We start from the raw sequence: 14434 nt of genomic DNA, 5'->3' as shown, positions 1-14434 counted from the left end.
GGGGTGGGGAGGAGGAGAGGAGGGTGGGGTGGGGGGGGAGGAGAGGAGGGTGGGGTGGGGAGGAGGAGAGGAGGGTGGGGGGAGGAGGAGAGGAGAGTGGGGTGGGGGAGGGGGGTGGGGTGGGGGAGGGGGGTGGGGTGGGGGAGGGGGGTGGGGTGGGGGAGGGGGGTGGGGTGGGGGAGGGGGGTGGGGTGGGGGGGGAGGAGAGGAGGGGGGGGAGGAGAGGAGGGGGGGGAGGAGAGGAGGGTGGGGTGGGGGGGGAGGAGAGGAGGGTGGGGTGGGGGGGGGAGGAGAGGAGGGTGGGGTGGGGAGGAGGAGAGGAGGGTGGGGTGGGGAGGAGGAGAGAAGAGTGGGGTGGGGGGGGGGAGGGGGGTGGGGTGGGGGGGGAGGAGAGGAGGGTGGGGAGGAGGAGAGGAGGGAGGAGAGGAGGGTGGGGAGGAGGGTGGGGTGGGGGGGAGGAGAGGGAGGAGGAGAGGAGGGTGGGGTGTGGGGTGGAGGAGGGTGGGGTGGGGGTGGGGAGGAGAGGAGGGTGGGGTGGAGGGGGGAGGAGGAGAGGGAGGTGGGTGGGGAGGAGGGTGGGGTGGGGTGGGGAGGAGGAGAGGAGGGTGAGGTGGGGCTGGGGAAGAGAGGAGGGTGGGGTGGAGGAGAGGGAGGTGGGTGGGGAGGAGGAGAGGAGGGTGGGGTGGGAGGGGGAGGAGAGGAGGGTGGGGTGGAGGGGGAGGAGAGGAGGGTGGGGTGGAACGGGGTGGGGGGCGGCGACATTCAGCGCCTCACATCGCCACGCCGCTGTGTGATTTTGTCCGGAAGGTTCTGTCACAGTCCCGTGGGCTTTGGCTGCCCTCCAGCGCCTTGACGTGATTGGCCATCTTGTGCCAGCGGGGAGCTGTTTCACCGTGGTATTACAACTGAGTCCAGACCTCTCCTTGCCTCATGTCTCAGCATTTTGCAGTAGGTGTCACTGGATAGCAATAGAAAGGCTCATTTTCACTCTGTCCCCCCGCCCTCCTCCCCCAGGCCCAGGGGCAGAGGGCTGAATGTAGAACCTGTGAAGGAGGTCGCTTGCTACATTGGCTGCCCAACTCGCCAAGGCTTCTGCAGCAGCACCTCCCAAACCCGTAACCTCTACCACCTAGAATGACAAGGGCAGCAGGCCCAGGGGAACACCACCACCTCCACGTTCCCCTCCCAGTCACACACCATCCTGACTTGGAAATATATCGGCCATTCCTTCATCGTCGCTGGGTCACAATCCTGGAACTCCCTCCCTAACAGCACTGTGGGAGCACCTTCACCACACGGACTGCAGCGATACAAGACGGCTCACCACCACCTTCTCACGGGCAGGTAGGGACGGGCAATAAATACCGACCTTGCCAGCGACACCCACATTTCAGGAACGACTAACACTAAACACTGCACAGTGAAGTGTGTGAGGGTTTTGTTGGGGCTACATGGTCGGGGGATTTCCCTGTGTGACACGAACTGAGTTCTAATGGTCATTTCCTTCTCTCTTTCAGTGGTGCTAACCTCATGGCTGTGAATGCTGATGGGAACATGCCTTACGATTTGTGTGAGGATGATGTCACCTTGGACTACATCGAGAATGCAATGGCCCAACAGGGTGCGTGCGTTAAACTATTTTTATTTGCACAGCTGGCTGTTGCTTGGGGTACAGTCACACATTGCTGGCAGCTCTCCAGTGCCTCCCCCAAGTGATGCTCGTGCATGAATCTTATCGCTAGGACTCGCCCTGGCTCAGCAGGCAGCACTCTTGCCTCTAACTCAGAAGGTCATGAGTTCAAGCCCCTACAGAGACTTGAGCACATAAACTAGACTGAGGGAGTGCTGCACTGTTGGAGGTGCCGTCTTTCAGGTGAGACATCAAACCGAGGCCCCGTCTGGCCCCTCAGGTGGAGTTAAAAGATCCCACGGCACTACTGGAAGAAGAGCAGGGGAGTTATCCCCGGTGTCCTGGGCCAATGTTTATCCCTCAGTCAACATCACGAAAACCAATAATCTGGTCATTATCACATTGCCAGCCTTCTGAGATTAACTAACTCAGCACGGACCGTGTGAACATAGAAACATAGAAAATAGGTGCAGGAGTAGGCCATTTGGCCCTTTGAGCCTGCACCACCATTCAATATGATCATGGCTGATCATGCAACTTCAGTACCCCATTCCTGCTTTCTCTCCATACCCCCTGATCCCTTTAGTCGTAAGGGCCACATCTAACTCCCTTTTGAATATAGCTAACAAACTGGCCTCAACAACTTTCTGTGGTAGAGAATTTAGAGAATTCCACAGGTTCACCACTCTCTGGGTGAAGAAGTTTCTCCTCATCTCGGTCCTAAATGGTTTACCCCTTATCCTTAGACTGTGACCCCTGGTTCTGGACTTCCCCAACATCGGGAACATTCTTCCTGCATCTAACCTGTCTAAACCCGTCAGAATTTTATATATTTCTATGAGATCCCCTCTCATTCTTCTAAATTCCAGTGAATATAAGCCTAGTCGATCCAGTCTTTCTTCATATGTCAGTCCTGCCATCCCGGGAATCAGTCTGGTGAACCTTCGCTGCACTCCCTCAATAGCAAGAACATCCTTCCTCAGATTAGGTGACCAAAACTGTACACAACACTCAAGGTGTGGTCTCACCAAGGCCCTGTACAATTGCAGTAAGACCTCCCTGCTCCTATACTCAAATCCTCTCGCTATGAAGGCCAACATGCCATTTGCCGCCTTCAACGCCGGGATAACTCGGCATAGTTCAATCATCTCAATCCCAGGAGTTTCCTGGGACAGCTTCTTCTGTTATTAGGTCAGAAGTGGAGATGTTCGCTGATGATTGCAGATGTTGGCAGTTCCACTTGCCACTCCTCACACAATGAAGCAGTCCATGTTCAAGATCTGGACAACATCCAGGCTTGGGCTGATAATTGGTAAGTCACATTCTTATCACACAATGACCATCTCCAACAAGAGAGTCTAACCACCTCCCCTTGACATTCAAAGGGATTACCATCGTTTAATCCCCCGCCATCAACATCTTGGGGGTCACTATTGACCAGAAACCCAACTGGACCAGCCACATAAATACTGTGGCTACAAGAGCAAGTCATTTAAAACTGAGATGAGGAGAAATTTCTTTGAGGGTTGTAAATCTATGGAATTCTCTGCCCCAGAGAGCTGTGGAGGCTGGGTCATTGAATATATTTAAGACGGAGATAGACAGATTTTTGAGCGATAAGGAAGTAAAGGGTTATGGGGAGCGGGCGGGGAAGTGGAGCCGAGTCCATGATCGGATCAGCCATGATCTTATTGAATGGCGGAGCAGCCTTCTGCTCCTATTTCTTATGTCCTTAAGTCAGAGATTGGGTATTCTGCGGCTAGTGACTCACCTAACTCCCCAAATCCACTCTACCTCTTGCAAGTCAGCAGTGTGATGGAATACTCTCCACTTGCCACTGGATGTCTCCAGCTGCCACAACACCCAAGAAGCCCAATGCCATCCAGGACAAACAGCCCGTTGTAAACCTGTGGAATTTGCTGCCTCAGAGAGCTGTGGAAGCCGGGTCATTGAATAAATTTAAGACAGAAATAGACAGTTTCTTAACCGATAAGGGGTTATGGGGAGCGGGCGGGGAAGTGGACCTGAGACCATGATCGGATCAGCCATGATGGTATTAAAGGGCGGAGCAGGCTCGAGGGGCCATGTGGCCTACTCCTGCTCCTATGTCTTATGTTCTCGACTGGATGCAGAATCTGTGACAGCTCATCTCGCCCAGGAGGTCCAGCCTGGGTTTCTCTGACCATTGCGGCTCGGTTTACTTGCTGACATTAACTAACTGGCCCGTTGAGGGAGCAGACTCTAATGATGATTGGCCAGCTTTAACTCTCCACTGGTGCCTTGCTCATTATGATGGAGCCTGTAATTTTTGTAAACTGACTGAATTGTTTTAACTTCTTCCAGGTATCACTCAGGAAAAAATTGACGAATCTCGAGTGGCCACAGAGAGGTGGATGATTGAGGACATCAGACGGCTGGTGGAGACAGACGCAGACCTGAATAACCAGAATGACCTCGGCACTGCTCTGGTATGATCCTGCTGTCTCTGAAATGTGCACATCAACACCATCGCCTCCACATTGCTGTTTGTGGGAGCTTGCTGTGCGCAAATTGGCTGTAACGGTGACTACACTTGACAAATTACTTCATTGGCTGTAAAGCGCTTTTCGTGTGGTGGTTGTATAAGTCATTTAAAGGTGCTGTTTCTTTCCGGGGTTCAGTTCTCCAGTACCTTGGCAATGTGGCCATTCATTCTGGTAAGCCCAGCGTTTTTTGGCCATCCCTAGTTGCCGTTGAGAAGGTGGAGGTGAGCCTCCTTGGATTGCTGCACTCTGTATGGTGAAGGTACTCCCACAGTGCTTTGGGTAGGGAGCTTATTAATCTTTGTAGCAGTTTTGGTACAACTGAGTGACATCAGCGGGCAGAGAAGAGTCAACCACATTGGTGTGGGACTGAAAAGAAAGACTTGCATTTATATAGAGCCTTACTTTCATAACCACTGATGTCTTCCAGCGCTTTACGGCCAATGAAATACTTTTGGAATGTAGTCACTGTTGTAATGTGGGAAAGTCGGCAGCCAATTTGCGCACAGCAAGATCCCACAAGCAGCAATGTGATAAGGACCAGATAATCTGTTTTTTGTTATGTTGATTGAGGGATAAATAGTGGCCCCAGGACACCGGGGATAACTCCCCTGCTCTTCTTCAAAATAGTGCCATGGGATCTTTTACATTCACCTGAGAGAGCAGACGGGACTTCGGTTTAACGTCTCACCTGGCAGTGCAGCACTCCTTCAGCACTGCCCTGGAGGGTCAGCCTAGATTTTTTTGTGCTCCAGTTCCTGAAGTCATTTATAGGCCCAGACCAGGCAAGGATGGTAGGTTTCATTCCCTAAAGAAGATTCGTGACCCAGATAGGTTTGTACAACAGTCTGACACTTCATGCTTACTTCCACTGATGGTGGCTTTTTATTCCAGGTATATTTATCGAAACTTGATTCAAATTCCCAGACTACCATGGTGGAATTTGAACTTGTGCTCTCTGGATTAGGAGAGCACTATCCTGCCATATCCCCATCCTGTGTGTGTGTGTGTAAGCCCAGGCAGGCAGTTCCACAGCCAAACTCTATCCTGTCCGTGTCCAACGTGTGTACAGGCGCACATCCCAGCGGCAGTTGCTGGGTCGGGATCAGGAGCAGTACCCTGGACGATTCTCCCTATCCCCCGGCTCACCGGTGCTGAGGCCGGGGCCCAGGCATCAGAACTGCTGCCACTTCAGAGATCAGCAGACTGAGCGCAGGCTGAAAATCCGAGTTGCAACCTTCAGGCAGAGCCCAGTCCGTGGAAAAGTGTTCATTTCCTAAGTGTGGAAAAGGGAAATACTTTGATTGTCGTTACTGTTACCTGTCCAGTCAAAACGGACAAATGCCACTTGCATTCACAGTGTAGGAAAATATCCCACGGCATTTCACGGAGTGGGGTGAGAAAACAAACAGCGAGCCAAAGGAGAGGTTGGGAGGGGCGATCATCATCATAGGCAGTCCCTCAGAATTGAGGAATACTTGCTTCCACTCCAAAAATGAGCCATACAGGAGGGGCGGTTATTACTACAGCCCTGTAGACCATGAGCTTGGTGGCAGATTTTGAGGGTCTGGTCTTCGAACACTCTTTTCCTCAGGTGGCCGAAGGCTGCACTGGTACACTGGAGGCGGTGTTGGATCTCGTCGTCAGTGTCTGCCCTTGTTGATAAGCGGCTCAGTTCCTATGGACTGGAGGGTAGCTAATGTAACACCACTTTTTAAGAAAGGAGGGGGAGAGAAAACAGGTAATTATAGACCGGTTAGCCTGACATCAGTGGTGGGGAAAATTGGAATCAATTATTAAAGATGAAATAACAGCACATTTGGAAAGCAGTGACAGGATCGGTCCAAGTCAGCATGGATTTATGAAAGGGAAATCATGCTTGACAAATCTTCTAGAATATTTTGAGGATGTAACTAGTAGAGTGGACATGGGAGAACCAGTGGATGTGGTGTATTGGACTTTCAAAAGGCTTTTGACAAGGTCCCACACAAGAGATTTGTGTGCAAAATCAAAGCACATGGTATTGGGGGTAATGTATTGATGTGGATAGAGAACTGGTTGGCAGACAGGAAGCAGAGAGTTGGGATAAACGGGTCCTTTTCAGAATGGCAGGCAGTGACTAGTGGGGTGCCGCAGGGCTCAGTGCTGGGACCCCAGCTATTTACAATATACATTAATGATTTAGATGAAGGAATTGAGTGTAATATCTCCAAGTTTGCAGATGACACTAAGTTGGGTGGTGGTGTGAGCTGTGAGGAGGACGCTAAGAGGCTGTAAGGCGACTTGGACAGGTTAGGTGAGTGGGCAAATGCATGGCAGATGCAGTATAATGTGGATAAATGTGAGATTATCCACTTTGGGGCAAAAACACGAAGGCAGAATATTATCTGAATGGCGGAAGATTAGGAAAAGGGGAGGTGCAACGAGACCTGGGTGTCATGGTTCATCAGTCACTGAAAGTTGGCATGCAGGTACAGCAGGCGGTGAAGAAGGCAAATGGTATGTTGGCCTTCATAGCTAGGGAGCAAGGAGGTCTTATTGCAGTTGTACAGGGTCTTGGTGAGGCCTCACCTTGAATATTGTGTTCAGTTTTGGTCTCCTAATCTGAGGAAGGACGTTCCTGCTATTGAGGGAGTGCAGCGAAGGTTCACCAGACTGATTGGCAGGACTGACATATGAGGAGAGACTGGATCAACTGGGCCTGTATTCACTGGAGTTTAGAAAAATGAGAGGGGATCTCATAGAAACATATAAAATACTGACGGGATTGGACAGGTTAGATGCAGGAAGATTGTTCCCGATGTTGGGGAAGTCCAGAACCAGGGGACACAGTTTAAGGATAAGGGGTGAGCCATTTAGGACTGGGATGAGGAGAAAACGTCTTCACTCAGAGAGTTGTTAACCTGTGGAATTCTCTGCCGCAGAGAGTTGTTGATGCCAGTTCATTGGATATATTCAAGAGGCTAAAGGGATCAAGGGGTATGGAGAGAAAGCAGGAAAGGGCTACTGAGGGAATGATCAGCCATGATCTTATTGAATGGCGGTGCAGGCTCGAAGGGCCGAATGGCCTACTCCTGCACCTATTTTCTATGCTCCCTAGGTTTGGGAAATGGTCCACGTTGTCCAGGCCGGACTGTGGATCTTGATGGCCGGACTATGGATCTTGATGACCGGGGGGGGGGCAATGCTGTGCAGCGGGGACAGGCTGGTGGAGGACCTTTGTCTTACAGATTTTAAGCCCATGCTTTCATTCGCCTCGGTAAATGCGTTGACTATGACTTGGAGTTCAGCCTCTGCATGTGCACAGACGCAGGCGCCGTCCGCGATCAATAGATTGATCGAAGGGGTGAGTTTTAAAGGAGGGTCTTAAGCACAACTTGAATTTATACAGCACCTTTAACGCAGGAAAAACGTCCCACAGGAACTTAATCAGAAATTGTTTGCAGAGCCACGTAAGCGATGGTTGGGACTGGCGAGGAAAAGCTTGGTCAAAGAGCAACAAAGGGTGTGGGGAAGGAATCCCGAAGAGTGGGGCCCAGTCTGCTGGAGGCAGACAAGAACATTCGGCCCTGCTCCGCCATTCAGTAAGATCATGGCTGATCTTCCTGATAAAGTGCAACATCCCCACCAACACCTGGGAATCCCTGGCCAAAGACCACCCTAAGTGGAGGAAGTACATCCGGGAGGGCGCTGAGCACCTCGAGTCTCATCGCCGAGAGCTTGCAGAAACCAAACGCAGGCAGCGGAAGGAGCGTGCGGCAAACCAGACTCCCCACCCACCCTTTCCCTCAACCACTGTCTGCCCCACCTGTGACAGAGACTGTGGCTCTCGTATTGGACTGTTCAGTCACCTGAGAACTCACTTTTAGAGTGGAAGGATTTCGAGGGACAACCTATGATGATATGGCTGATCTTCGATCTCAACTCCACCTTTCCACACACTATCTCCATATCCCTTGATTCCCTTAATATCCCAAAATCTATCAACCTCTGTCTTGAATATACTCAACCACTGAGCCTCCACGGCCCTCTGGGGCAGAGAATTCCAAAGATTCACCAACATCTGAGTGAAGAAATTTCTCCTCATCTCAGTCCCAAATGTCCGACCCCTTGTCCCGAGACTGTGACCAAGTTTTCTGGATTCCAAGCAATATAACGTCACAGGATGAGGAAAGGGCGCAGAGTTGAGGATGAAGAGGGGAGGGTTTGTAACCAGGTGACATATTTTGGTGGACAAAAAAAATGTGGGGTCTGGAAACCTAATGTGATTAAAAAAAAAAATCATTTGCAATCATGCAAAACTAGTTTCTGAGGGAAGTTCACATCTCTCCCAGCTACTGCCCAGCCAGGGGAAACATCCTCCCAGCATCTACCCTGTCAAGCCCCTTCAGAATGTTATATCTTTCAATGGAGTCATGTCTCATTCTTCTAAACTCCAAACTGTGCACCAGAACTTAAGGTGTGGTCTCACCAAGGCCCTATATAATTTCTGCAAGACTTCTTCACTGCATGGTCCACCAATGGTGGGAGGAAGGGAGAGTTTGGGGAGGGGAGGGGATTTCAGTTTTGGAAATGGGTGGTGTAAGGTCGTGAAGCTATAAGAAGAAATAGGAGCAGGAGTAGGCCATTCGGCCCCTCGAGCCTGCTCCGCCATTCAATAAGACCATGGCTGATCTGATCATGGGCTCAGCTCCACTTCCCTGCCCGCTCCCCATAACCCTTTACTCCCTTATCGCTCAAAAATCTGTCCATCTCCACCTTAAATATATTCAATGACCCAGCCTTCACAGCTCTCTGGGCAGAGAATTCCACAGATTTACAACCCTCAGAGAGAAGAAATTCCTCCTCATCTCAGTTTTAAATGGGCGGCCCCTTATTCTAAGATCATGCCCCCTAGTTCTAGTCTCCCCCAACAATGGAAGCATCCTCTCTGCATCCACCTTGTCAAGTCCTCTCATAACCTTATAAGAGAGTGAGAAACCGCTGTAGATGATCTGCCAGCTTGTAACACCACTGTATGCGGAGAACACCCTTCAGTTCTACAACGAAAGAGTGGTTATCATGATCCTGATTTGGGGGCAGATGTGTGCTGATGTGTTTGCAGCAGAGTGCAACCTCTATCAAGTTTCCTTCAGCAAATCGGACCCTGTCTCATACCAGAACCTAGTGCCAGTGAAGGTGCCAGTTACCATTTGATAAGATCACCTCTCATTCTTCTGAGCTCCAATGTGTACAGGCCCAACCTACCTTCATAAGTCAACCCCCTCATCTCCAGAATCAACCGAGTGAAGACCATGTAAACTTTATGTGAAGACCAGGGCAAGAATATTAAATTGGAGTGGGGTACTGGCAGCCCCAGCAGGTCAGTGAGGGCGGATATGTGGTATATGATGGGACGCGGGGAGCAGAGTTTTTCGACGAGCTGGAGGATGGGAGGCCAGGTGATGAGCAGTAACATCACAATATGCTGCGCAAAATAGCAAAAATGGTCATGGACTGGCACGATGTGTGCTCCGCGCTGGAACTCCCCAGGCACCGAGCTCCAGATCTCTGGTGGGACACAGGACAGGAAGGCATTGTCGAGGGGAGTACGGAGAAAAATGGGAGGCCATTTCAGGGGCAAGTGCCCGAGGAAAATCTTACCTCTGCAAATGTACACAGTACACACTCTCCCCTAACACACTCTCTCTCTCTCTCTCTCTCTCTCTACCCTGAACACATTCTCTTTCACTTCCCCCTCTAACACAAACGCATTCTCTCTATCCTGAGCGCACTTTCTGAATAATTCATAGGTGTGAGTAATTAAAATCTCTATCTCACAGATTTAAGCAGTTAGCTTTTACCTGTTCCTACTATCAACAAGACACACAAATGTTGGCTTCAAAGTTCCTCTACTGGTTTCTAAACTAGCATAGCATAAAGAGAAATATTCTTTCTCTCTCTCTCTCGACACCCCCCTCTCTCGCCCCACTCCCTCTCTCGCCCCCCCTCTCTCTCTCTCTCTCTCTCTCTCGACCCCCCCCCCCTCGCCCCACTCCCTCTCTCGCCCCCCCGCTCTCTCTCTCTCGCCCCCCCTTCTCTTTCTCTGGCCCCCCCCTCTCTCTATCGTCCCCCCCATCTCTCTCTTGCCCCCCCCTCTCTCTCTCGCACCCCCTCTCTCTCTCTCTCTCTCGCCCCCCCCTCTCTCTCGCCCCCCTTTCTCCCACTCTCGCCTTCTCTCAGTTTAATACAAATTCTGAAGTTTCTAGAACACAAAGAACACACAAAAATCAATGCACTGTCACTTTTCTCTCTCATGCGCATACAAACAACCTTTGTTTGTTCCAAGTACCTAAATCTCGGAATACAAATACATAAATCACTAAAAGTTGCGACACAGGTTAGCAAGGGCATAAAACAGCAAACCAAGCACTGGGGGTTATTTGTAGAGGGATAGAATTGAAAAGTAGGGAAGTTATGCTAAACCGGTCTCGAACCTTGGTTAGACCACACTTGGAGAACTGCGTACAATTCTGGTCGCCATATTATAAAAAGGATATAGAGGCACTGGAGAGGGAGCAGAGAAGATTTACAAGGATGATACCAGGAATGCGAGGGTATACATATCAGGAAAGGATGAACAGGCTGGGTCTCTTTCCTCCTGAAAAGGGAAGGCTGAGGGGGTGACCTAATAGAGGTCTTTAAAATGCTGAAAGGTTTTGATAGAGTGGATAGAGAGAGAATGTTTCCACTTGTGGGGGAAGATCATAACTAGAGGCCATCAATATAAGATAGTCACCAAGAGGGAATTCAGGAGAAACTTCTTTACCCAGAGAGTGGTGAGAATGTGGAACTCGCTGCCACAGGGAGTGGTTGAGGTGAATAGCACGGATGGATTCAAGGGGAGGGCTGGACAAGTATATGAGGGAGAAGGGAATAGAGGGTTATGCTGATAGAGTTAGATGAGGAAAGACGGGAGGAGCATAAACGCCAGCATGGACTGGTTGGGCCGAATGGCCTGTTTCTGTGTCGTATATCCCATGCAATCCGATGTAAATAAAGCTTTTGAAAGTTGCTCTCCAGCTTTTCTTGGGAAACAATGGAGCACCAATTCTGGAAGCTGAGGGGAAGGTATTCCATCTGTACAGCTGACTGCTCCTCGTGTCTCCCGGGACATCAGTCACACTGCACATGCTCAGACCACACAATCCAAATTCAACTCCTCGGGTCACATCCCCGGACAACGTAACCCACCCAGCCCTGGGCTTTGGAGGGAGGCCAAGAAATAACTTTAATGACACATTTACAGTACACAACAAACCCAGTACAGCAGATCAGTGTAATCATGTTGTGAAAGATATGATCAGTTGAATTTTTTTATAAAATCATACTTTGGACGAGAGGGGGTGGGGGTTAAAATTAAATCTAAAGTTTTCAGCAAGTATTTTGAGTAAGTTATGGAGAAAGGTTGCCCAGTGAGCAGTGTGTTCAATGACTGGTTTTTACACAGGATGGTTATAACTAATTGTGGACATAAGAATTTATAATGTACAAGATTGATCTGTGTGACAAAAAGAACCAAAATGAAGGCTTTATCAGAGGAAATGTGCTCGGATATAATGTATTTCAATGAGCTATAGATGTACCACAACACATAAGGTCCTCTTTCTCTCCTACTGACCAGCTCCACATTACGGCAGCGAATGGCTACACAGAAGCTGCCGAGCTCCTGCTGGGGCACAAAGCGAAGGTGGACCTGAAGGATGGCGATGGCTGGGAACCACTGCACGCCGCAGCATGTTGGGGACAGGTCAGTGCATTGAGGGGCAAAAGTGCGTTAACATTGCTTCATTACAGCACCTTATGGGATGGTGTGTAACGGGGGGGGTTCGGGGGTGGGAGGGTATGTAATGGGGATTCGGGTGTGGGAGGGTATGTAACGGGGGGGATCGGGCGTGGAAGGGTATGTAATGGGGGGGGATCGGGTGTGGGAGGGTATGTAATGGGGATTCGGGTGTGGGAGGGTATGTAATGGGGATTCGGGTGTGGGCAGGGTATGTAATGGGGGGGTTCAGGTGTGGGAGGGTATGTAATGGGGAGTTCAGATGGGGAGGGTATGTAATGGGGGATTCGGATGTGGGGAGGATATGTAATGGGGGGGGTTCAGGTGTGGGAGGGTATGTAATAGAGGATTCGGATGGGGAGGGTATGTAATGGGGGGATCGGGTGTGGGAAGGTATGTAATGGGGGTTCGGGTGTGGGAGGGTATGTAATGAGGGGGATCGGGTATGGGGAGAGTATGTAATGGGGGGTTCAGGTGTGGGGAAGAGTATGTAATGGGGGGTTCAGGTGTGGGGAGGGTATGTAATGGGGGGGGTTCAAGTGTGGGGAGGGTATGTAATGGGGGGTTCAGGTGTAGGGTGGGTATGTAATGGGGGGGATTGGGTGGGTTCAGGTGTGGGAGGGTATGTAACGGGGGGGGATCGGGTGTGGGAAGATATGTAATGGGGCGGTTCGGCTGTGGGAAGGTCTGTAATGGGGGGGTTCAGGTGTGGGGAGGGTATGTAACGGGGGGTTTGGGTGTGGGGAGGGTATGTAATGGGGGGTTCATGTGTGGGGTGGGTATGTAACGGGGGGGGTGGGTTCGGGTATGGGAGAGTGTGTAATGGGGGGATCGGGTGTGGGAAGGTATGTAACGGGGGTTCAGGTGTGGGAGGGTATGTATTGGGGGATTCGGGTGTGGGGAGGGTATGTAACGGGGGTGGGGGTTCAGCTGTGGGAGGATATGTAATGGGGGATTCGGGTGTGGGGAGGGTATGTAACGGAGGTGGGGGTTCGGGTATGTAATGGGGATTCGGGTGTGGGGAGGGTATGTAACGGGGGGGGATTCGGGTGTGTGGAGGGTATGTAATGTGGGATTCGGGTGTGGGGAGGGTATGTAATGGGGGGGTTCAGGTGTGGGAGGGTATGTAATGGGGTGTTCAGGTATGGGAGGATATGTAACGGGGGGATCAGGTGTGGGAAGGTATGTAACGGGGGTTCGGGTGTGGGAGGGTATGTAATGGGGGATTCGGGTGTGGGGAGGGTATGTAACGGAGGTGGGGGTTCAGCTGTGGGGGGTATGTAATGGGGGATTCGGGTGTGGGAGGGTATGTAATGGGGGGATCGGATGTGTGGAGAGTATGTAATGGGGGAGATCGGATGTGTGGAGAGTATGTAATGAGGGGGATTGGGTGTGGGAAGGTATGTAATGGGGGGGATCGGGTGTGGGAAGGTATGTAACGGGGGGGGGGATGGGTGGGTTCGGGTGTGGGAGGGTATGTAACGGGGGGATCGGGTGTGGGAAGATATGTAATGGGGCGGTTCGGCTGTGGGAAGGTCTGTAATGGGGGGGTTTGGGTGTGGGGAGAGTATGTAATGGGGGGTTCAGGTGTGGGGAGGGTATGTAACGGGGGTTCGGGTGTGGGGAGGACATGTAATGGGGGGTTCAGGTGTGGGGTGGGTATGTAACGGGGGTGGGTTCGGGTGTGGGAGGGTGTGTAATGGGGGGATCGGGTGTGGGAAGATATGTAACGCGGGTTCAGGTGTGGGAGGGTATGTAATGGGGGATTCGGGTGTGGGGAGGGTATGTAACGGGGGTGGGGGTTCAGTTGTGGGAGGGTATGTAATGGGGGATTCGGGTGTGGGGAGGGTATGTAACGGGGGTGGGGGTTCAGCTGTGGGAGGGTATGTAATGGGGGATTCGGGTGTGGGGAGGGTATGTAACGGAGGTGGGGGTTCGGGTGTGGGAGGGTATGTAATGGAGGTGGGGGTTTTGGTGTGGGAGGGTATGTAATGGGGATTCGGGTGTGGGGAAGGGTATGTAACGGGGGGGATTCGCGTGTGTGAAGGGTATGTAATGTGGGATTCGGGTGTGGAGAGGGTATGTAATGGGGGGGTTCAGGTGTGGGAGGGTATGTAATGGGGTGTTCAGGTGTGGGAGGATATGTAACGGGGGGATCGGGTGTGGGAGGGTATGTAATGGGGGATTCGGGTGTGGGGAGGGTATGTAACAGGGGTGGGGGTTCAGCTGTGGGAGGGTATGTAATGCGGGATTCGGGTGTGGGGAGGGTATGTAACGGAGGTGGGGGTTTGGGTGTGGGAGGGTATGTAATGGGGATTCGGGTGTGGGGAGAGTATGTAACGGGGGGGATTCGGGTGTGTGGAGGGTATGTAATGTGGGATTCGGGTGTGGGGAGGGTATGTAACGGGGGGATTCGGATGTGAGGAGGGTATGTAACGGGGGGGTTCAGGTGTGGGAGGG

At 51.5% G+C, this 14434-nt stretch overlaps 1 protein-coding gene across 1 annotated transcript in view; it reads left to right on the top strand.

The window, feature by feature from the left end:
• Window positions 1–14434, top strand: part of ppp1r16a (protein phosphatase 1, regulatory subunit 16A) — a 47834-nt gene that overhangs the window by 16729 nt on the left and 16671 nt on the right. Inside the window, exons 4-6 of the mRNA XM_070881919.1 lie at window positions 1518–1621; window positions 3974–4098; window positions 11816–11941. Of these exons, the coding sequence (XP_070738020.1) occupies window positions 1518–1621; window positions 3974–4098; window positions 11816–11941 (355 nt within the window). The remainder of the gene's footprint in view (window positions 1–1517; window positions 1622–3973; window positions 4099–11815; window positions 11942–14434) is intronic.

This window comes from Pristiophorus japonicus, chromosome 5 (assembly GCF_044704955.1).
Source record: "Pristiophorus japonicus isolate sPriJap1 chromosome 5, sPriJap1.hap1, whole genome shotgun sequence".
In the NCBI taxonomy this organism is placed as follows: Eukaryota; Metazoa; Chordata; class Chondrichthyes; family Pristiophoridae; genus Pristiophorus; species Pristiophorus japonicus.
This window is presented reverse-complemented; position numbering and strand designations above follow the sequence as displayed.